Genomic DNA, 19,762 nt, shown 5'->3' with positions numbered 1-19,762 from the left:
AGAGCGCAGAGGCGACAGACAACACATCTGAACTGGCGGGAGAGGCTGTGCTTCTAGCTGGGACACAGGTGCTGTCCCCAGGTCTCAAAATCACCAGAACCTGATTTTCTGGGTCAGGGGGAAGACAGTTCTTTATTTGCAAATTTTCAAACTTTTGTACATATTTATTACTTTAAGCAATTTAATTGCAGAAAAAAAGGATAGAGGACAGGATATGATACCCATCACAAAAACAAGGTCATGAGTCCATGTTTAAATCCAGTTACCTTATGTAAGCGAAGGTATACATGAGCTGAAGAGAGTTTGTCCACATGAAACCTACAAAGAATGAAAACCACTTTTAGCACGACATACAAGACAACCATCTCCTTGGGCCACTTGCACTTAAAGCACTCCAATTTAGACAGTATTAACTCAGTGCCTAATACACACTCAGCACCATGGGGAGTATAAAAGTTACCACCTCCACAAGGCTCACTCTTCTCCGGGAGAGAGAAACATGGCAAGTTTTGCAGCTGTGTGAGACGAAGTGTCAGGATGAGTACTAGAGACAGTAAATGTTACATGCTCTGGGATGGGTGCTACTTCAAGCGAGAAAGCGCTATCAGTGACCAAAGGCTTCACTGGCACACTGAGCTTTGGTGGGCCCCTGACAGAAGCACAGGACTTAGAGAAAACAGAGAAAGGAATTTCAGTGGAGAAGAGAAAGGAAGGAAAGTAGTCAGCGAGACTCCAGTGCTGTAAGCCTGGGGGACTTGCAGGACTGACAGAAACAGCTTACAGCTGGAGAGGGCAACAGTTTCGAGAAAAAGATGAGGGGTTTGGTTGGGGACACCCTAAATTTCAAGCAAAGGCAAAACAATCCAGAGAGAACATCAAGTAGAGTTAGAAGAGTTAGGTGAGGAACGAAGACAGTGAACAGACATAATAAAATGGGTCAGTGCAACAATTCGCCCAGCCTTATCTTATATCCAGGGATGGCACTAACATGTATCTCCTGGAGGGCAAGGTGATCACCCTTTATGACTCTGTCCTAAAAACATTCAGAATGCCCTTTGCCCAAGTCCTAAATTTACCTTTCATTATGGTGCTATCACCACTCACTTAATTAAATCTTTTAAAATAAACTTTTTCTCCTCATTGAACATTTTGTGATACTAAGTTTCTCATATTTATAATTCACCAAATGAAGTTGACATTCTCTCTTTATAACACAGAGATGCTCCCAGAATCCTAGCATTAAATGACAATAACACATGATTGTCACTGTGATTCTGTTAACTTTAGTTACATCCTCCAGAGTCCTAACCTTTCCAGACTGAAGAATATACAGTAAAACCCTAAGGTGCGATCTTGGGCTTGCCTGGTCAAGGCACATATGAGAGTTGATGCTTTCTGCTCCTCCCCCTTCTCTCTCTCTCTCTCTAAAAATGAATAATAATAATAATAATAATAATAATCCTAAGGAGGTATCATTACACACCATTATATTATATATTTCCTAGACATTTTCTTAGCATTAATGTATTTTTTAGAAGTGAAATAGCCACACATTCATAGAGTGTGATTCTATATAAAGGTCCTCTTTAAAGAGGTTAAGCATCTTGCTAGTCACTTTGGATACAGGAAAATATTATGCATTTTTGGCAGCCTATGATGATGTTTAGCTTTATTCTTAATCAAAACTAATAGTCAGAAATGAGTAAAACATCTTAGTTTGATTTATTTATTCTAACTGGTTCACTGACTCATTTGCATTCCATGTAAGAGATTCCTATAGATTATCATCTTCAGCTTGGCATTGCCTCCCACCCAGAAAATGTTTTGTTTGTTTTTTTGCAGATCTATAAATTATATATCTCACTACTCTCTTTCAAGATCTTAGGAAACTAGGCCATTAGTAAGCGAGCTCAGCTGAGAAGTAAATTTTCCCATTTTAACTTATTTAATCCACTTCTCTATTTACAACAGCTCTCCTATAGACACATCATAGCTCAACTAAATTCTGCTTTTTCTTAATGGCCTCTGATGTCAAATTTTACTAAAAGAAATACACAAAAACGTTAGCTCTGCCTGCCTGGTGGTGGCACAGTGCATAGAACGCTGAGGTTCTAGGTTCAAAACCCTAAGGTTGCCGGCCTGAGCAGGGGATCAACATGATCTCATTGTTACTGGCTTGAGACCAAAAATCATTGGCTTGAGCAAGGGGTCACTGGCTCAGCTGGAGCCCCCCAGTCAAGGCATGTATGAGAAGCAATCAATGAACTAAAGTGCCGCAGCTACAAGTTGATGCTTCTCATCTCCCTTCCTGTCTCTCCCGCTAAAAAAACAAAACAAAACAAAAACCCAGCTCTGTAAATAAACTATCTTCCTCAAAAAGTCCTTTCAAACCTCCCAAAATGCTTACTCGAAGTTTAACTTATGCCGGCTGGTTCCCTGGTCCCCTCTTCTGTGTTAGCTTCCTCCCCCTGCTTAGTCACTATTACCTTTACCGTGTGCAGAGACTAAATTTCAGCAAGTGAGCATCAGTGACCTGAGGATGAAGAGATGCAGGGCCTTAGAAGCTGGGTCGTTTAACTCCTTCTAGTGGGATCTCTGGAAAAAGTCATTAGGGAGTTTGGAGGCAGTAAACGTACATTACTTCTATTTTCCTTTGTATTAAGGTGAATTTAGCTCCATTCTCATTTACTGTGAAAAAAATTTTGATTACAGGGCACCTCAGAAAGTTTCCCGGTATAAACTCAGATGTTGACATTCAGAGGTAAAAAACCAGATCGAAGCAGTGAACCAGGAAAACCTGCCCTGGAATGTAGATCAACTGCACCCTTCTTAGCAAGCCCAGGAATGTTTCCAGGATTAACAGCTCATGCAGCAGAACAGGTCTTTTTTTATTTTTTTTTATTTTTTATTCTTTTTTTATTTATTTATTCATTTTTAGAGAGGAGAGAGAGAGACCGAGAGAGAGGAGAGAAAGACAGAGAGAGAGAAGGGGGGTAGGACCCGGAAGCATCAACTCCCATATGTGCCTTGACCAGGCAAGCCCAGGGTTTCGAACCAGCGACCTCAGCAGTTCCAGGTCGATGCTTTATCCACTGCGCCACCACAGGTCAGGCAGAACAGGTCTTAAATTTAGGGCTCTTCCAGCTCACATCAGTTTCTGAAAGTAAGTCAATCACTTTCAATAACAGTCATTAATCTCAAGACTAGTTAAGAGTGTCGAAAAGGGTAAAAGATGTCTAGGTATCAGCAGGCACCAGTTTGTTTAGGCAGCATCCAGGAGAGAGTCAACGTTAACAAAATGAAAAACCCAAGTCATAACACATGAAGTGCATTAAGTTGAAAACTGGAAATTTCTCTTCCACTTATTTAATTTTTTTTTTTTTAGCGAGGGAGAGAGAGACAGACAGGGACAGACAGGAAAGGAAAGAGATGAGAAGCATCAACTCATAGTTGCGCACTTCCATTGTCCATTGACTGCTTTCTCCTACATGCCTTGACAGGAGGCTCCAACTGAGCCAGTGACCCCTTGCTCAAGCCAGCGACCTTTGAGCTCAAGCCAGCGACCATGGGGTCATGTTTATGTTCCCACGCTCAAGCCAGTGACCCTGGGGTTTTTTTTGTTTGTTTGTTTTTTATTTATTTATTTTGTATTTTTCTGAAGTTGGAAACGGGGAGGCAGTCAGACAGACTCCCGCATGCGCCCGACGACCCTGGGGGTTTTTAACCTGGGTCCTCTGTATCCCTGGTCAATGCTTTATTCACTTCGCCATCACCTGGTCAGGCTATTTAATTTTTCCTAACTGGTAAATTGACTCACTTGGTGATCCAAATATATAACCTTTCCTATGCAGATATTTCTGCCTCAAACCTGACATGTCAAATTGACAATAGATAACTATGTAACAGGTGCAAACATTCTTTTTTCCCCTGACAGAGTCTGGAGATCTTTGGGCTCTAAGGATAACTGAAATAATCCAGCTTGAGGTGACAAGTGCTCAAAATGGAGAAAACCAGAATGCAGTTCCTGTAAAGAAATGTCCAGTGGAGACAATTTCTAGACAGTGGGAGAGCTTGTTAACTGAGAAGTCATCAAATAGCCTGACTAGAGGTGGTGTAGTGGATAGAGCATTGATCTGGGATGCTGAGGTCCCAGGTTGGAAACAGCAAGATCGTTGGCTTGAGCCAGGGGTCACTGGCCCCTTGGTCAAGGAATGTATGAGATGCAATGAATGAAAACTAAAGTGACACAACTGTGAATTGATGTTTCTCATCTCTCACACTACCTGCCTTTCTCTTTGTTTTTACCACTCTCTCACTTAAAAAAAAAAGAAAAAGAAAAAAACCATTACTGAACACCTATAAGCCAGGTCCTATGCTAGGTACTGGGAACTACTAACCAAAACAGATTACTGTCCTCATGGGGTTTACAGTCTAGGATCTTAGGAAGGTAGGCAGCAACCAAACCAGAAGCCCTCAACAGTGCAAACTGCCCACGTGAGGTAAGGGAGTATTGTGCACTATCTCAACGACATATATGATGTGAGAAGACAGGTCATTGTGCTGGGACAGGGGGCAAAAAAACACAAAACTTAAAATTCCTCAGGTCCTAGGGCCTTTTGGTTCCCTGGCATGTGGACTTTGGAGAGGGTAGACAGACAGGAATCATTTCCACTGGGATCATGAACTGGCCCCTTCACAATGGGGCAGGCTGGAGTAAGAGGGGAGGCACCCTACAGCAGTGCCTGCAGACAGGTCTGGGATAGAAAGAGTAAGCACACCAAGCCTAAGGGCAGTTTAAGTTAGTCTCTGTAATATTTTCCCTACTAAGTGTTCAATGCTGTACACCTTACTGAAAATCAACCAACTCTTCTGAAAAGTGGTCACTTAAACTCTGTCACTATAGGGACTTAAGTGAAAGACTTGGCACAGCAGGTGGAGAAAAGAGATCCAAGAGAGAGCCAGAGCCATAGTGCAAGGGAAGAAAGCAGTGGCCTGCAGCCACGGGCAGCAGCTTAGAGGGACAGAGAAGCAGTGCTTTAGAACCATGGCCAGCTGGGGGACCAGCAACAACCAGGGCAGACCTATGTAGTTTCTCTTAGCCTTTGCTTACTTTATCTGAAAAATGGGCATAGTATCAGTAACAATTTCTCAGGGTTGTTGTGAAACTAGATGTATTAACGGAGGTAAACACTTATCTGTATTTGACATATAGTTCAGTGCTCAATAAATGTTTATAATTACTATCATTAAAGCAACAGGATCTTTAGGAAGTGGGTACATTAGGAGCTGTCTACAGGTAGAATTAGGCTCCAAGAGAGAGATATCACAAGATTCAGAATGAGTGGTGGAAGTTGAAGATAAAAAAAATAAGCACACTGAGTCTGAGAGTATCACAAGAAAGAAAAACAAAGTACCAGGAGTCCATGCAAGTGGCAGAAAAACCAACATGGTGTTCTAGGGCAGTTAGAAAAAGAGCAGAATTCATCTAAAATGAACAGGTCTTTTTCTGTTTATTTACTTTGTTGTTGTTTTTTGGACTAGGTTTTGTGAGCAGCATAATAAATGATCTTGAAAGGAGACTTAAGAGAGTATGTATTATTATTTAATTGTCCATAAATTATTTTAGAAAGAGGGATAGGGGCTGGATGAAGACAGGGCTAAACTCATGAGGGAGTTAGAAGACAAAGGAAACCCAGTCTGTGTTGTCTTTAAAGCTGGATCTGGTCAGATGCTCTTCACAGTCCACCTGCATGGAAGCCTGTGTCTATTTTCTTCAATGCTTCTTGTGAAGCCCTCACACATCCACTCAAGAAGAGCACACTGGACGTGTATGTGCAGCGGTCTCAGTAACTTACCACGAGGAGACACACAGGAGACAAAAGAAAGCCTATGTCCGGAGGCCTTCACAGGTCTGAGATCTAACCCTAAGATATCTTTCCAGTTCAGATGGTAATTATGAAAGAAAGTAGCTGGCAGTCAGCTATCTGCCACTGAACATTCATTAATAAAATACAAAGCACAAGTTCTAGTTTTAATCATAGGAGTCAGGCAGTTGGCCAAATCTAAATAAAGTAAATGATAAACCATTAAAAGCAAAACCAAAATTGCTACTTACCAAATATCTTCAGGCCAGCCATACTTTATTAGATCCTCATCTACAGGGAGACATAAGAGAACAACAAAAGGTAAAAATCTGTCAACTAAAAATATGACAGAGTTTACACATAATCGGAAAGGGGAGAAATAGCAATCCTTTCCACAACTTTTTTCCCTTCCTTAATGAAGAAAAGAGTAATTCAGATAGGCTTCGATGCATGAAAATTCTGTAAAAATAGCTTTACAACTGGGTGATTATAACTGTTATAATTTTTTATAATGGCCATTGCCAGTTGGTTCAGTGGTAGTGTTGGCCTGGTATATCATTATCCCAGGTTCGATTCCTAGTCAGGGCACACAGGAGAAGCTATCATCTGCTTCTCCACCCCTCCCACTCTCTCTTCTCTCTCAATCTCTCTCTTCCTCTCCTGTAGCCATGGCTCGGTTAGAGCAAGTTGGGTGAGGGTGCTAAGGATGGCTCCAAGGCCTTGCCTCAGGTGCTAAAATAGCTTGGTTGCCGAGCAACAGAGCATGGGCCCCAGACTGGCAGAGCATCGCCTGGTAGCAGGCTTGCTGGGTGGATCCCGGCCTGGGCATATGTAGGAGTCTGGCTCTCTGCCTTCCTGCTTCTCACTTAAGGAAAAAAAAAATTTTTTTATAATAATACTTATAATCTGAAGTTCAAGAGATTTCTATTTGAAGATAATAAAACTGACACATCAGAGCAGCTGAGAAGTTAGATGACATCTTACAAATGATTCACTGTAATAACACTTGTATGTGACGGCTTTGCTAAAATTTTAAAGCCGTTGAATTACATTTTACTTCTTAGGAAAAAACTCTCAATTATAAAATTGTTGAAAATTAAGGAATGAAACAACCACTGGAAGTATAAAAAAGAAAATAAAAAAGCCTAAAATTCTGTCACATAAAAATAAAAATAAATTGCTAAATGTTAAAAGTAACTGTCTTGGGGGCAGTGGTGGAACATAGGTATTGGAAAGGATGGGGTAAGGAGCCTGGCCTGTGGTGGTGCAGTGGATGGAGCATTGACCTGGAATGCTGAGGTTACCAGTTCGAAACCCCAGGCTTGCCTGGTCAAGGAACATGCAAAAAGCAACAATTACAAGTTGATGCTTCCTGTTCCTCCCCTCTGCCTTTCTCTCTCCTCTCTCTAAAATCAGTAAATAAAACCTAAAAAAAATTTTTTTAATTAAAAAAAAAAAAAAGGATGGGGTAGTGATACGGAACTGATGTTTTTTTTATTTTTATTTTTTATTTTTCTGAAGCTGGAAACGGGGAGAGACAGTCAGACAGACTCCCGCATGCGCCCGACCGGGATCCACCCAGCACGCCCACCAGGGGCGATGCTCTGCCCCTGGGGGGGGAGGGGGGTCGCTCTGTTGCGACCAGAGCCACTCTAGCGCCTGGGGCAGAGACCAAGGAGCCATCCCCAGCGCCCGGGCCATCTTTGCTCCAATGGAGCCTCGGCTGCGGGAGGGGAAGAGAGAGACAGAGAGGAAGGAGAGGGGGAGGGGTGGAGAAGCAGATGAGCGCTTCTCCTGTGTGCCCTGGCCGGGAATCGAACCCGGGACTTCTGCACGCCAGGCCGACGCTCTACCACCGAGCCAACTGGTCAGGGCCGGAACTGATGTTTTTAATTACAAGCATTCTGTTAGTAATTAAAATTTTAAACTATGTATGTTGGGTAAAATAGATTTTAAAAAGTTCTTTGGGAACAATGACAATCCTATCAAACTTTCTACTGTTGACTTTTAGGTTGTTTACAATTATGAATGCTTCAATATATATTTTTAAGTAAATATATCCATATTCTGGATTATTTCCTTAAGGGGTATTTCTAAAAGGTGAGTATTCAAAATGTATACAGGTTGTTAAGGTTAATAATATACATCACCACAGAAAGGTTAAATCCATACATACAGAGTGGGGCAAAAGTAGGTTTACAGTTATTCATATGGAAAATAGTATAATAATTAATAATACAAGAACTGTTTCATGTACTCATAACTATAACTCTACTTTTGCCCCATCCTATACTTCTAATAGCCACATGAGTAATTACTAATTGTGTTTAATACAGAAGCAGTAAAGTATTATACACAAAGATAAAAATTGTAAGGTAAGCAAAAGAATTCAAATATGATGATTTAAAATGTACCCAAGAAAGTATAACCTAACTTCATTGGGGTCTTTATTTCCCAGAAACAGAAAAGGATGATGAACTCTGGATAAGGGTACTCTTAGCAACTGCAGACACCATTAGGCTGTGAAGGGCTTTCTACTAGGTAGTTTAAGTGGAAAGCTGAGCAAACAGCCAACAGGTAATTAGAAAAAGTGAAGGGAAATCGAAAAACTTCTTCCTCAGGTAATGTTTGGCACCCTGGTGACACCTGCTGGCTAATAAAAGAAACACACCTGAAAACTTTTTAGTGAAAGTAAATAATTCAATTAAAAATTCATTTATAACCTGACCAGGCGGTGGCGCAGTGGATAAAGCGTCACACTGGGATATGGAAGACCCAGGTTCGAGACCCCGAGGTCGCCAGCTTGAGTGCAGGTTCATCTGGTTTAAACAAAAGCTCACCAGCTTGGACCCAAGGTCGCTGGCTCCAGCAAGGGGTTACTCGGTCTGCTGAAGGCCCACGGTCAAGGCACATATGAGAAAGCAATCAATGAACAACTAAGGTGTCGCAATGCGCAACAAAAAACTAATGATTGATACTTCTCATCTCTCCGTTCCTGTCTGTCTGTCCCTGTCTGACTCTGTAAAAAAAAAAAAAAAAAAAATTCATTTATAGTCCATCCAGCCCAGTCTGAAGTCATCAAGGTTATTACAAATAAGTGTGATGTGCTAGAAGCACTACAGGACAGGGTGCTTTAAAAATGTTATTCGCTTCTTACAAAGCCAAATAGGAAAGCTGACGCCTCCAAATAATTCCAAAAGTTCTTGGGGGAATAGTGTTATATACATAGAGTTTTCCTACATATATTTTAATAACAATAAAACACCAATCCAGTGGACTCTAGATAGAATCTAAACTTACATATGTAGAAATAAATTCTATATCTATATTTATATTTGTGGATATAAATTCCTCCAAAGGTCATTTAAAGGATTCCACTAAATAAATAAATGAATGAATGAATGAATGAAATAAGAGACTAAAACAAAGAATAAAGGATTCCACAATCTAGCCCATCCTATTCAACTCCTCCACAAAGTCTTCTCAGCTCTCCCTAATCACGTTTACTCTGCCTCCTCCACTTCTACAAGACTTGCTATTAATATTAATGTATTTGCCCATATTCTTATAGGCTTTACTTTTCAAAACAATTTGAGGTTCACAGCTAGTGGCCCACACATATTTTAATGTGTACCTCCCACTGAATACTGTGAAAACCCAGACTAAATCTTCTTCTTTGGATATCCATGGAGGCTGGCAGAAACAGACCCAGCAAACAGTAAATGGAAGTGGAAGGAACAAGAGATATGGCCAGAATGTCACTGGCACAGCTGCTTCTTCTCAGTCAGAACCACTGGCAGTCCATGGGCATGAACCAGAATCAAGGTCGCCCTTCACATTACAAAATACAGAAAACCCGCTCCTTCCCCCCAATACGAGCTGCACAACCACACACAGCAGCTCTGCTTAAGGTGCTGCTCAGTGACCCATCTTGGGTTTGTACACTGGATGTGGTAGAAAGAAAAGATCTGGTCAGGTTTGGATCCACATCTGCTGTAGATAAAACCATGGCTCTTATAATAAACTGTGCCTTATTGTTCAATTTAATATAGGAAAGTAGCATCCCCTCTTCAGTTACATTTATCAGGAGGATGCTGAGGAGAAAATACAAACTATCTATGATAATTCATGGGTTACTAGGAGATATATAGAACTCTAGTATTGATATAACAGCTTCTCCATTAAGCCACATACACACATGGAGTCAATGTCATAAAATCATTATAATGAAAAACTTTATAAATGAATTACATTATTCTATTTTGGTTTTTTCTCTTGGCTAGGATGTGATAGTCTTGCTTATACTGATTCTGCTGTATATAGCAAGATTCCAAACTGTTTATATAGATCTGATTTATAACTATATTTGTTTAATAATTACATATCATGTTATATATCATAATGCTAGAGTATATTCATATCACATTTTAAATATAAGTATACATATACTAATTATATAATGACATCACTGCTCTCTGACATCTCTGTTTTTTTAATTACTTACTGGTTTTAGAAAGGGAAGAAGGGGGAAAGAGAGGGGGAGAAGGGGGGGGGAGAAGGAAGAAGAGGGGGGAGGGAGAGAGGGAGTAACATCCACCTGCTGCTCCACCCATTCATGCATGCATTCACGGGCTGATTCGTGACTGGGGACTGAATCCACAACCTTGGCACATCGGAATAATACTCCAACAGAGACACCTGGCAAGGGCTATTTGGTATCTTTTCATTTTTGGCCTTATTTCATTAATGTCAAATGTCTCATAGGGAAGAATGTTACACTTGCCTCTTTTAAAGGATCAAGTTTAAACTGCTGTCAGTTTCAAACTGCACCTAGAACAGACTGATGGTTTTAGAAAAGAAAAAAAGCAATACCTGGAGGTTAAAGAAAGGTGACTGTAGTGACTTGGCCAGCTCTCAGAATACCGAGGCAGAATCCTCCAGCCCTGAAGTGTTCCCAGTGGAGGAGGTGGCGACTCTGCGGAGCTAAAGGAGCTCCAGTGACAGCAACCACTGCTCTGAGTGTCCGCCTCAGCTCACTTTACCCAGGCTCTCTCACTAATCCGCATGTAGGTACCATTCCATGATCCTCTCCTTATCTCTAAGAAATCTCAAGTTCTTAAGTATAACTTAGTGTTTTTCAACCACTGGCCCACAGACTGGTCTGCCAAAACTTTCATGCCAGTCTGCAAAGAGTTTAACACCCTGATGTTGTATGAACATTACAGACCCAAAGATCTTGGTCAAATTCACTTATGCTCAGGGTGATTTCTGCCTTAGCAGTCCCTGAAATAATTCTCCTATTTTCACTGGTCCCCACGTGTAAAATAGTTGAAAAACACTTGTATAGCTATTTTGCTAAAGAGTTGAAATTTTAACCCAGATTGGGCTGATTTAAGAGCTGTCTTTTCTAAAACATTAGCCCACGAGATAAGCAGCTGTGTTTTCCAAGCTGGAAGGAGAGTAATTCTGGCATTTTCTCCCGTTGCTGTTCCTTTCTTCCTCCCTCAGTGTTCCACACTCAGGGCCAGCACCATCGGCTCAGGACTCTCCTGACCAAGGAAGCTGACCTTCACTTCCACCTCCTCCTCATGCCTGCAGTCAAAAAGGTGACCCCCTCCAGTAATGTTTTCCTTTTAAACTTTAGTTCAAATTCTTTTTTTTAATTTTATTTTAATTTTATTTATTCATTTTAGAAAGGAGAAAGAGAGAGAGGAGAGAGACAGAGAGAGAAGGGGGGAGGAGCAGGAAGCATCAACTCCCAAATGTGCCTTGACCAGGCAAGCCCAGGGTTTCGAACCAGCGACCTCAGCATTTCCAGGTCAATGCTTTATCCACTGCGCCACCACAGGTCAGGCCTCAAATTCTTTAGTGAGTCAAAAAATTAATTTAGCAGGCTGAGATTAGCTTTTAAAACATGTATTAAAACCAAAAATAGAGGGTATAGCAAATGATATGGGTATTTTGTGTAAAATTTTATTTTAGTTACATGAATGTGTAATAAGGTACTGAAGAATTGCAAAAATTGTTAACATTAGTATTTTAAAAGGAAGAGTCAAGCCCTCTTACCCCTCCTCTCTGAAAACAAATAAAACCTAGGGAAAGAGATTAAGGGAGCAAAAATTAGTCAGTAGCTAATCATAGTTCTCTGGAAGGACTAAGGCCCCTACTTGCTAGATAGTAAAGAAGGTAAAACTTATCTGAATACTTCCTCTTCCCCATCCTTAAGATCCTTTAGGAGACCATGTTTACATATCTTAATTAAAAATTCCTACATTGATTCTAACTCTTCCTCCCCTCCTGGAGTCCTGAGAGTAACGTATACCTCTAGACAAAGGAATCATGAGCCCACTCCCCTTGCTTAAAAAACCTGCATTCTGTAATATTTTATATGCTTTCTAATAAAAACCGGTAAACTAAACAAGCAGGGACAGTTTATTAGGGTTCCTAGCAAGCTAGCCCCAATACTTTTAGCAAAGGTAATTTCATTTAGCTTCTCTCCTTATCCTAAGCTAAGCATTTCATTGCGGTGACAGGGATGGGGTAGACACTAGAAGATTTGGGAATGTCTTTGCCAGGTATGTAAAACGATTATCACTACTGTGTTATCTTGTGGTCTTGATATGTAAGAATGCTTTTTCCTTTTAATAGATCCTATAGCTAAATGTTGTAAGTTTGTTAGTAATTGACTATTGTATCAAGTTCCCTCTCCAGACCCCCCCAACCAGTACTTGATTTTTTTTTTTTTTTTGAGAGAGGGAAGAGAGGAAAGAGGAGCAGCAGATGTGTTTTCTTTTTCTTTTTTTTCCTGAAGCTGGAAATGTGGAGGCAGTCAGACAGACTCCCGCATGCGCCCGACCGGGATCCACCGGCATGCCCACCAGGGGGCAATGCTCTGCCCATCTGGGGCGTTGCTCTGCTGCAACCAGAGCCATTCTAGCGCCTGAGGCAGAGGTCATCGAGCCATCCTTAGTGCCCGGGCAAACCCTGCTCCAATGGAGTCTCGGCTGCGGGAGGGGAAGAGAGAGACAGAGAGGAAGGAGAGGGGGAGAGGTGGAGAAGCAGATGGGCACTTCTCTTGTGTGCCCTGGCTGGGAATCGAACCCGGGACTCCTGCATGCCAGGCCGACGCTCTACCACTGAACTATCCGGCCAGGGCCCAGTACTTGATTTTGTATAAAAGAAGGATCAGAACTGTAAGAGGGCCTACATGTTTTGGGACCGTGCTTCATGTAGCGGGCTCCATGTGGCTAATTAATAAACTCCTCAAATTTCTTCTGTAACCTGCCTGGTGTCTCTATGTAACCGTGGATTGCAGTGCTTTATAACAGATGTGTACACTGTTCAGTTATAATTGTGTACAGTATGTAATAATATATATATTTCATTCTGAAAAGAACAGTTGACAAAGTTAGACAAAAACTGTTAAATTTCATGACTTAAAAAGTCATCTTCAGCCTCAGAAAACCAATAGCTATGTCTCCAATTATCTTAAATGTGCTAAAAATGTGCAGAAAATGATCTTTTTCAAAGCCTAAGTCATTTTTATTTGATTATTTTTATTTTATCTAAACCAGCAAAGTTGCCTGACCAGGCGGTGGTGCAGTGGATAGAGCGTCAAAATGGGATGCCGAGGACCCAGGTTCGAGACCCTGAGGTGCCAGCTTGAACGTGGGCTCATCTGGTTTGAGCAAAAAGCTCACCAACTTGAACCCAAGGTTGCTGGCTCGAGCAAGGGGTTACTCGGTCTGCTGAAGGCCCAGGTCAAGGCACATATGAGAAGCAATCAATGAACACCTATGTGTCGCAATGCGCAACTAAAAACTAATGATTGATGCTTCTCATCTCTCCATTCCTGTCTGTCTGTCTCTGTCTATCCCTCTCTCTGATTCTCTGTCTCTGTTAAAAAAATAAAAAAAATCATTAAACCAGCAAAGTTTAATCTCAAATTTGTATCAACCTAAACCAGATGATACCACAAAATTCTTTGTACAATAAGTTTCTATGAGCAACAGGTGGTCCAATTCGCTCAAATATTCTCTGATATAACTAAAGCAGGGGTCTTCAAACTTTTTATAAAAACCGCCGCCCACTTTTGCAGTGCTGGTCAACCTGGTCCCTACCAACCAAAGGGTGCCAGATTGGCCCACCATGAAAGCTGGACAGCCCAGGGCTGTAGGGACCAGGTTGACCAGCACTGCAAAAGTGGGCGGTTTTTATAAAAAGTTTGACGACCCTTGAAAAGTCTAGGAAAGTTAATCACCTTGAGTTCTTTATAATGGGTTAGTTAGTAGTTGTTAGTTGAAAATTCATACCCACAGAGGGAAAAAGCAATTAACACTTACCTTCTGAAAATTTCAAAATCAAATGCTTTTGAAAACTTACTTTCGTATTTATCCTTTCCCATGTAAATAGTGTAAGAAGATGAGTTAACTAAGACAAAACAAAAATAAAAGGTAGTTAGATAACTTTGTCACTAAAAGTGTTCAATAGTAAAAACAAGAGACAAATGTGTAGATTTGGGGTTGGCAAAACAATACATGGCCCACTGGCCAAATTCAGCCCTGTTTTTGGACAGCCCTCAAGCTAAGAATGATTTTTTTACATTTCAGCAGGTTGAAAAAGCAAAACAAGGATGAACAGGCAACAGAGATGTGGCTCACAGAATGTCAGCCGGTGTGTGGAAGTCCCGGTTTGATTCTCAGTCAGGGCACACAGAAGTGACTACCTACTTCTCCACCTCTCTCTCTCTCCCACTCCCACAGCTATGGCTCAAATGGTTTGAGCAAGTTGGCCCAGAACGCTGAGGATGGCTCTGTGGCCTGGCCTCAGGCGCTAAAATAGCTCGGTTGCCCAAGTGATGGAGCCCTGCCCTCAGATGGGCCCAGCATCGCCCCAGAGGACTTGCTGGGTGGATCCGGGTAGGGGCACATGCAGGAGTCTGCCTCTGCCTCCTTGCTTCTCACTTAATAAAAAAGAGAGAAAGAGCCTGACCTGTGGTGGCGCAGTGGATAAAGCATCGACCCAGAATGCTGAGGTTGCTGGTTTGAAACCTCAGGCTTGCCTGGTCAAGGCACATTTGGGAGTTGATGCTTCCTAATCCTACCCCTGTTCTATCTCTTTCCTCTCCCTCTCTCCAATAAAAATGAATAAATAAAATCTAAGAGAGAGAGAGATGTGGTTCACAAAGTCTCAAGTACTGTATTTATTATCTGACCCAAACAGAAAAGGTTTACTAACTTTATTTAAAATAGCGCCTGACCAGGCAGTGGTGCAGTGGATAGAGCGTCGGACTGGGATGCAGAGGACCCAGGTTCCAGACCCCGAGGTCACCAGCTTGAGTGCAGGCTCATCTGATTGGAGCAAAGGCTCATCAGCTTGGACCCAGGATCGCTGGCTCGAGCAGGGGGTTGCTCGGTCCGCTGAGGGCCCACGGTCAAGGCACATATGAGAAAGCAATCAATGAACAACTAAGGTGTCGCAACAAGAAAGTGATGATTGATGCTTCTCATCTCTCTCTGTTCCTGTCTGTCTGTCCCTATCTATCCCTCTCTCTGACTCTCACTCTGTCTCTGTAAAAAATAAAATAAATAAATAAATAAATAAATAAATAAATAAATAAAAAAAATAGCTACTTTCCTGGATAGAGTTCAATGCAATTCCAGTTCAGTCCTATATACCTTTGCCTTCTTCAAAAGAATTTTCAAAAAAGAAAATAACCAACCTTTACCTCAATCATTTAAAAATATGTTCCTATACTTAGTCAAATTTTATTTTTCATAATTTTCTTTAGCCAATATTAAATTATAGTCCAGGTGTGTTGCAAATTATCATGGGTTCCCTATCCCATTCAGAAGAAACACAGCTCTTAAACTTCTAAATCAGTGGCTCTGAACCCTGGTAAAATATGTATTAGAGTTCCCTATCTCTTTATGCCCCAGTTTCACCTAAGACCAACCAAATCCTACTCTCTGGGGGGCAGGCACTGGTGTTTTCTAAAAAATCTCCAAGTGATTCTAGTATGAAGTCAATGTTGCAAACCACTATCCTGAATCAAACTAAATATTATGGGTATGGCTTACCTTAGGAATGACATTTACTTCACTGAGCTAGTGTGTTTTAACACTGGAACACTCCATCTGGAGTCAAACAAAAAGTTAAGTTTCCTAACTGAAATTCTGTGTACTGGGTTTGGTAGATTATCAAGCTCGTCTACTAAAACTTATTTGATCCCATTTGGATCTATACTCCTGGATTAATTGTCACTTGGCTCTTAGTCTATGAAGCCTGTCAGATAGGTGCAAGGTTGGGCTGGGAAGTCTATTTGCTGTCACTCCGAAGTCACACCAAACTACCAACATGTGAGTGGAGCTCTGAAGAGGGAGCAGCACTCTTTCATTACCCCGTATTTTTCGCTTCATAAGACACACCTGACCCTAAGACACACCTAAAGTTTTAAGGAGGAAAATAAGAAAAAAAATATTCTGAACTAAATGGTGTGTTAAAATATTTAATAAAATAATGTATTTTCCGTTCCATACGATGCACGGGCATTTCCCCCTCCACTTTTTTTTGGGGAAAGTGCATCTTATGGAGCAAAAAATATGGTAAGTTGTAAAATTTGGGGTTGCCTGTACTTTCTGTAATGAGATGCTCCTTAAGTTATCAGATATAGTCACCTCTCTTGGGGAGGGAGAACTCCTAATTGCTTCAAAGAGCAGTTAAAATGACTGTAGTCCATAATTACTTGGAAGTAGTTGAGAGAAATATCTTGAAAGGAGAGATTGTTTGCATAGTTGATAGAAATATTTATCTATAATTGAGTATTATATTAGCTTGGTAAGCCCTTCTCATAGCATATAACAATTGTCAAAAGTGCAGGAATAAAACTAAAAAGTATTTCAGATTCTCTCTGCACAACTGGCAATATTATATGTGTATATCTTTTCGATCCTACAGTGTCACCATTAGTAGTGTACCCTACTAACTAAATATTCCATTAAACAATGATGTTCTTTTTACAACCTAAACACTGATTAAGGCTGGTTAGACACATCATAGTATATCCATAAACAAAAATGCCATGTACCCATTAAAAAGGGCCACAGTATTTTTGAGTATCTATATACAGTAAGATTCAATTTGTAAAAAATAAATATGTAATTGATTATGCATATACATATTTACCTACACATTTTTAATATATGCATTCATTTCATTTATACATATGGAAGGATATACATCCGTTAACAAGTTACTTTAGCTAGCTTGCTCACAAAATATACATGTGGTTCTTGCAATCAGAACAAAAGTAATTTTTAAAATTACCTTTTTAAAAGGTTAATTAAAATAAAGCTGTCCCTGTAGGACAAGCTATTTTACAGCCAAGAGAATGACAGATGATTGTTTGAATGGTTGATCTATAAAATGAGGTGATTAAGAACATTATTGGTACAAACCCAAACTAAGGGGCATTCTACAAAATAATCCAACAGTGCCAAGAAAGAGAAAGACCGAGCAAATGCTCCAGATTAGAAGAGACTAGAAAGTAATGACACCTGAATGCAGCAATGATTTGTAATTTTCCTTTGTTATAAATACATTAGGACACTGATTAGAATAGAATTATTGCAATGTTAATTTCCTAATTTTAATAACAAAGACTTTTAATAAGAAAATATCCTTGATTTTAGAAAAAAAAATACTTAAAATTTAGGGGTAAATTGCAAATTACTAACAAACAGTTCAGGAAAAAACATTGTGCACGCATGTAGAAAGAGAAAAAAGGAAAAAAATTAAGATAAGGCAAATGTTAAAATTTGGTTAGAAAAGGAAATGATTAGAAATGTTAGAAAAGGTAAAAAGTCCGTAGAATTTGGGGACTCTTAAGAGAATATAAAGGAAATCTTACTATATGTGTAATTTTTCTAAAAGATTGAAATTATGTCAAATATAAAATTAAAAATAAAAAGAACATGACTGCTCGTGTGGGTTAAAAGCATTGAGACAGAAAAACAAAAAGACAAACAAACAAGAACATCATTTCTGAGCACAGTCTGAATTAAGCTCCTGAACATATAAGAGATAAAGGAAAAAATAAACTGAATTTATTTTAGGCCCTGGCCGGTTGGCTCAGAGGTAGAGCGTCGGCCTGGTGTGTGGTAAACCCTGGGTTCAATTCCTGGCCAGGGCACACAGGAGAAGCACCCATCTGCTTCTCCACACCTTCCCCTCTCCTTCCTCTCTGTCTTTCTCTTCCCTTCCTGCAGCCAAGGCTCCACTGGAGCAAAGTTGGCCCCAGCACTGAGGATGGCTCTATGGCCTCTGCCTCAAGCGCTAAAATGGCTCCCGTTGCAGCAGAGCAACGCCCCAGGTGGGCATGCGGGGTAGATTACCCCCCCCCCCCGGGCGGGGCACATGTGAAAATCTGTCTGCCCCCACAACGCGCTTCTCACTTCAGAAAAATACCAAAAAAATAAATAAATTTTTTAAAAATAGTATGGGAACTAGTCATCTTGAAGATACCTGATTCAGGTGTAGCAACTAACTCAACTTTAGAGGCCCTGTGATAATTTCCTAATTTACAGAACAATCTATCCTAAGAGAGATGCTATTCAAAAGTATAAAAGCCCTGGCGGTAGAGTGTCGGCCTGGCCTGCGGGAGACCCGGGTTCGATTCCCGGCCAGGGCACATAGGAGAAGCGCCCATTTGCTTCTCCACCCCCCCCCCCCCTTCCTCTCTGTCTCTCTCTTCCCCTCCCGCAGCCAAGGCTCCATTGGAGCAAAGATAGCCCGGGTGCTGGGGATGGCTCCTTGGCCTCTGCCCCAGGAGCTAGAGTAGCTCTGGTCGCGGCAGAGCCACGCCCCATGGTGGGCAGAGCGTCGCCCCTGGTGGGCGTGCCAGGTGGATCCCGGTCGGGCGCATGCGGGAGTCTCATACAAAAAAAAAAAAGTATAAAAGTTTGTGGGGAGGTTTCTTTCTTTAATAACCTTTACCAACTTGGGCTATTTGGGAGAATAAAGAAGACCACACTCCACAGTGGGCTATGTCACTAAACATATAGTTCGCTACATTTTTGTGGCCTACATTACAAAAAAAAAAAAAAAAAGGTATTAAAAGTATGCCTGACCAGGTGGTGGTACAATGGATAGAGCATCACACTGGAATGCGGAGGACCCAGGTTCGAGACCCTGAGGTCGCCAGCTTGAGCGCAGGCTCATCTGGTTTGAGCAAAGCTCACCAGCTTGAGCCCAAGGCCACTGGCTCCAGCAAGGGGTCACTCAGTCTGCTGTAGCCATCCCCCCCACCCCGTCAAGGCACATATGAGAAAGCAATCAACGAACAACTAAGGTGGCGCAACGAAGAATTGATGCTTCTCATCTCTCTCCCTTCCTGTCTGTCCCTCTCTCTGACTCTCTCTGTCATTGTGACAAAATAAATAAATAAAATTTTAAAAAAGTACTAAAAGTACAAGTGGACTTAATGAGCAAAATACAGGAATTTTGTGGGTCTTGAATTTGACACTGGAAATAAAGTAAATGTTTCACTATGCCATTATACATATTATGAGAAAGCCTGAAAGACTACAATTGAACAGATCTTAGAGGACTAATCTTAAAACAAAAGGAAAGGCAAAACTTTTAATTGAAAATTTCTCCCCATTTAAAAAAAAATGGTTTTCTGCAGTAATCACTTGGTGGATAAGCTTGGCTATCTATTCGTAGTCATTACATGAAGATTCTGCATTTCAAGTTGTTTTCTGTATTGGAATATACAGTTTTACTAATCTTTTACTGGAAAAATTATTTTTCCATTAACTTTGCTGCCCATGTGCAGTTGTGTTAAGACTTAGGGGCTAAATATTTTTTCCAACAGGAAGCAGTTCTGACATTATAATGGA

At 40.9% G+C, this 19,762-nt stretch overlaps 1 protein-coding gene and 1 non-coding gene across 5 annotated transcripts in view; one reads left to right on the top strand and one right to left on the bottom strand.

Annotated features, from left to right (window-relative positions):
* The window catches only part of CCDC25 (coiled-coil domain containing 25), a 50,241-nt gene that overhangs the window by 28,781 nt on the left and 1,698 nt on the right, over positions 1–19,762 (bottom strand). The window contains exons 2-5 of one of the 4 annotated variants that reach the window (XM_066341369.1): positions 15,944–16,000; positions 14,247–14,294; positions 6,116–6,155; positions 267–318 (exon numbers count right to left, since the gene is read on the bottom strand). In XM_066341369.1, coding sequence (XP_066197466.1) covers positions 267–318; positions 6,116–6,155; positions 14,247–14,268 — 114 coding nt within the window. In that variant the 5' untranslated portion in view covers positions 14,269–14,294; positions 15,944–16,000. Of the gene's footprint in view, positions 1–266; positions 319–6,115; positions 6,156–14,206; positions 14,295–15,943; positions 16,001–19,762 lie in introns of all 4 variants that reach the window. The other 3 variants (XM_066341341.1, XM_066341349.1, XM_066341360.1) reach the window with 3 other exon arrangements.
* Positions 18,801–18,951, top strand: LOC136389825 (small nucleolar RNA SNORA4). The gene has a single exon (XR_010748390.1). It is a non-coding gene; the product is annotated as a small nucleolar RNA SNORA4 (small nucleolar RNA).

This window comes from Saccopteryx leptura, chromosome 1 (genome assembly GCF_036850995.1).
Source record: "Saccopteryx leptura isolate mSacLep1 chromosome 1, mSacLep1_pri_phased_curated, whole genome shotgun sequence".
NCBI lineage: Eukaryota > Metazoa > Chordata > Mammalia > Chiroptera > Emballonuridae > Saccopteryx > Saccopteryx leptura.
Note: the sequence above shows the minus strand (reverse complement) of the source record. Positions and strands in the feature narration are given on the sequence as shown.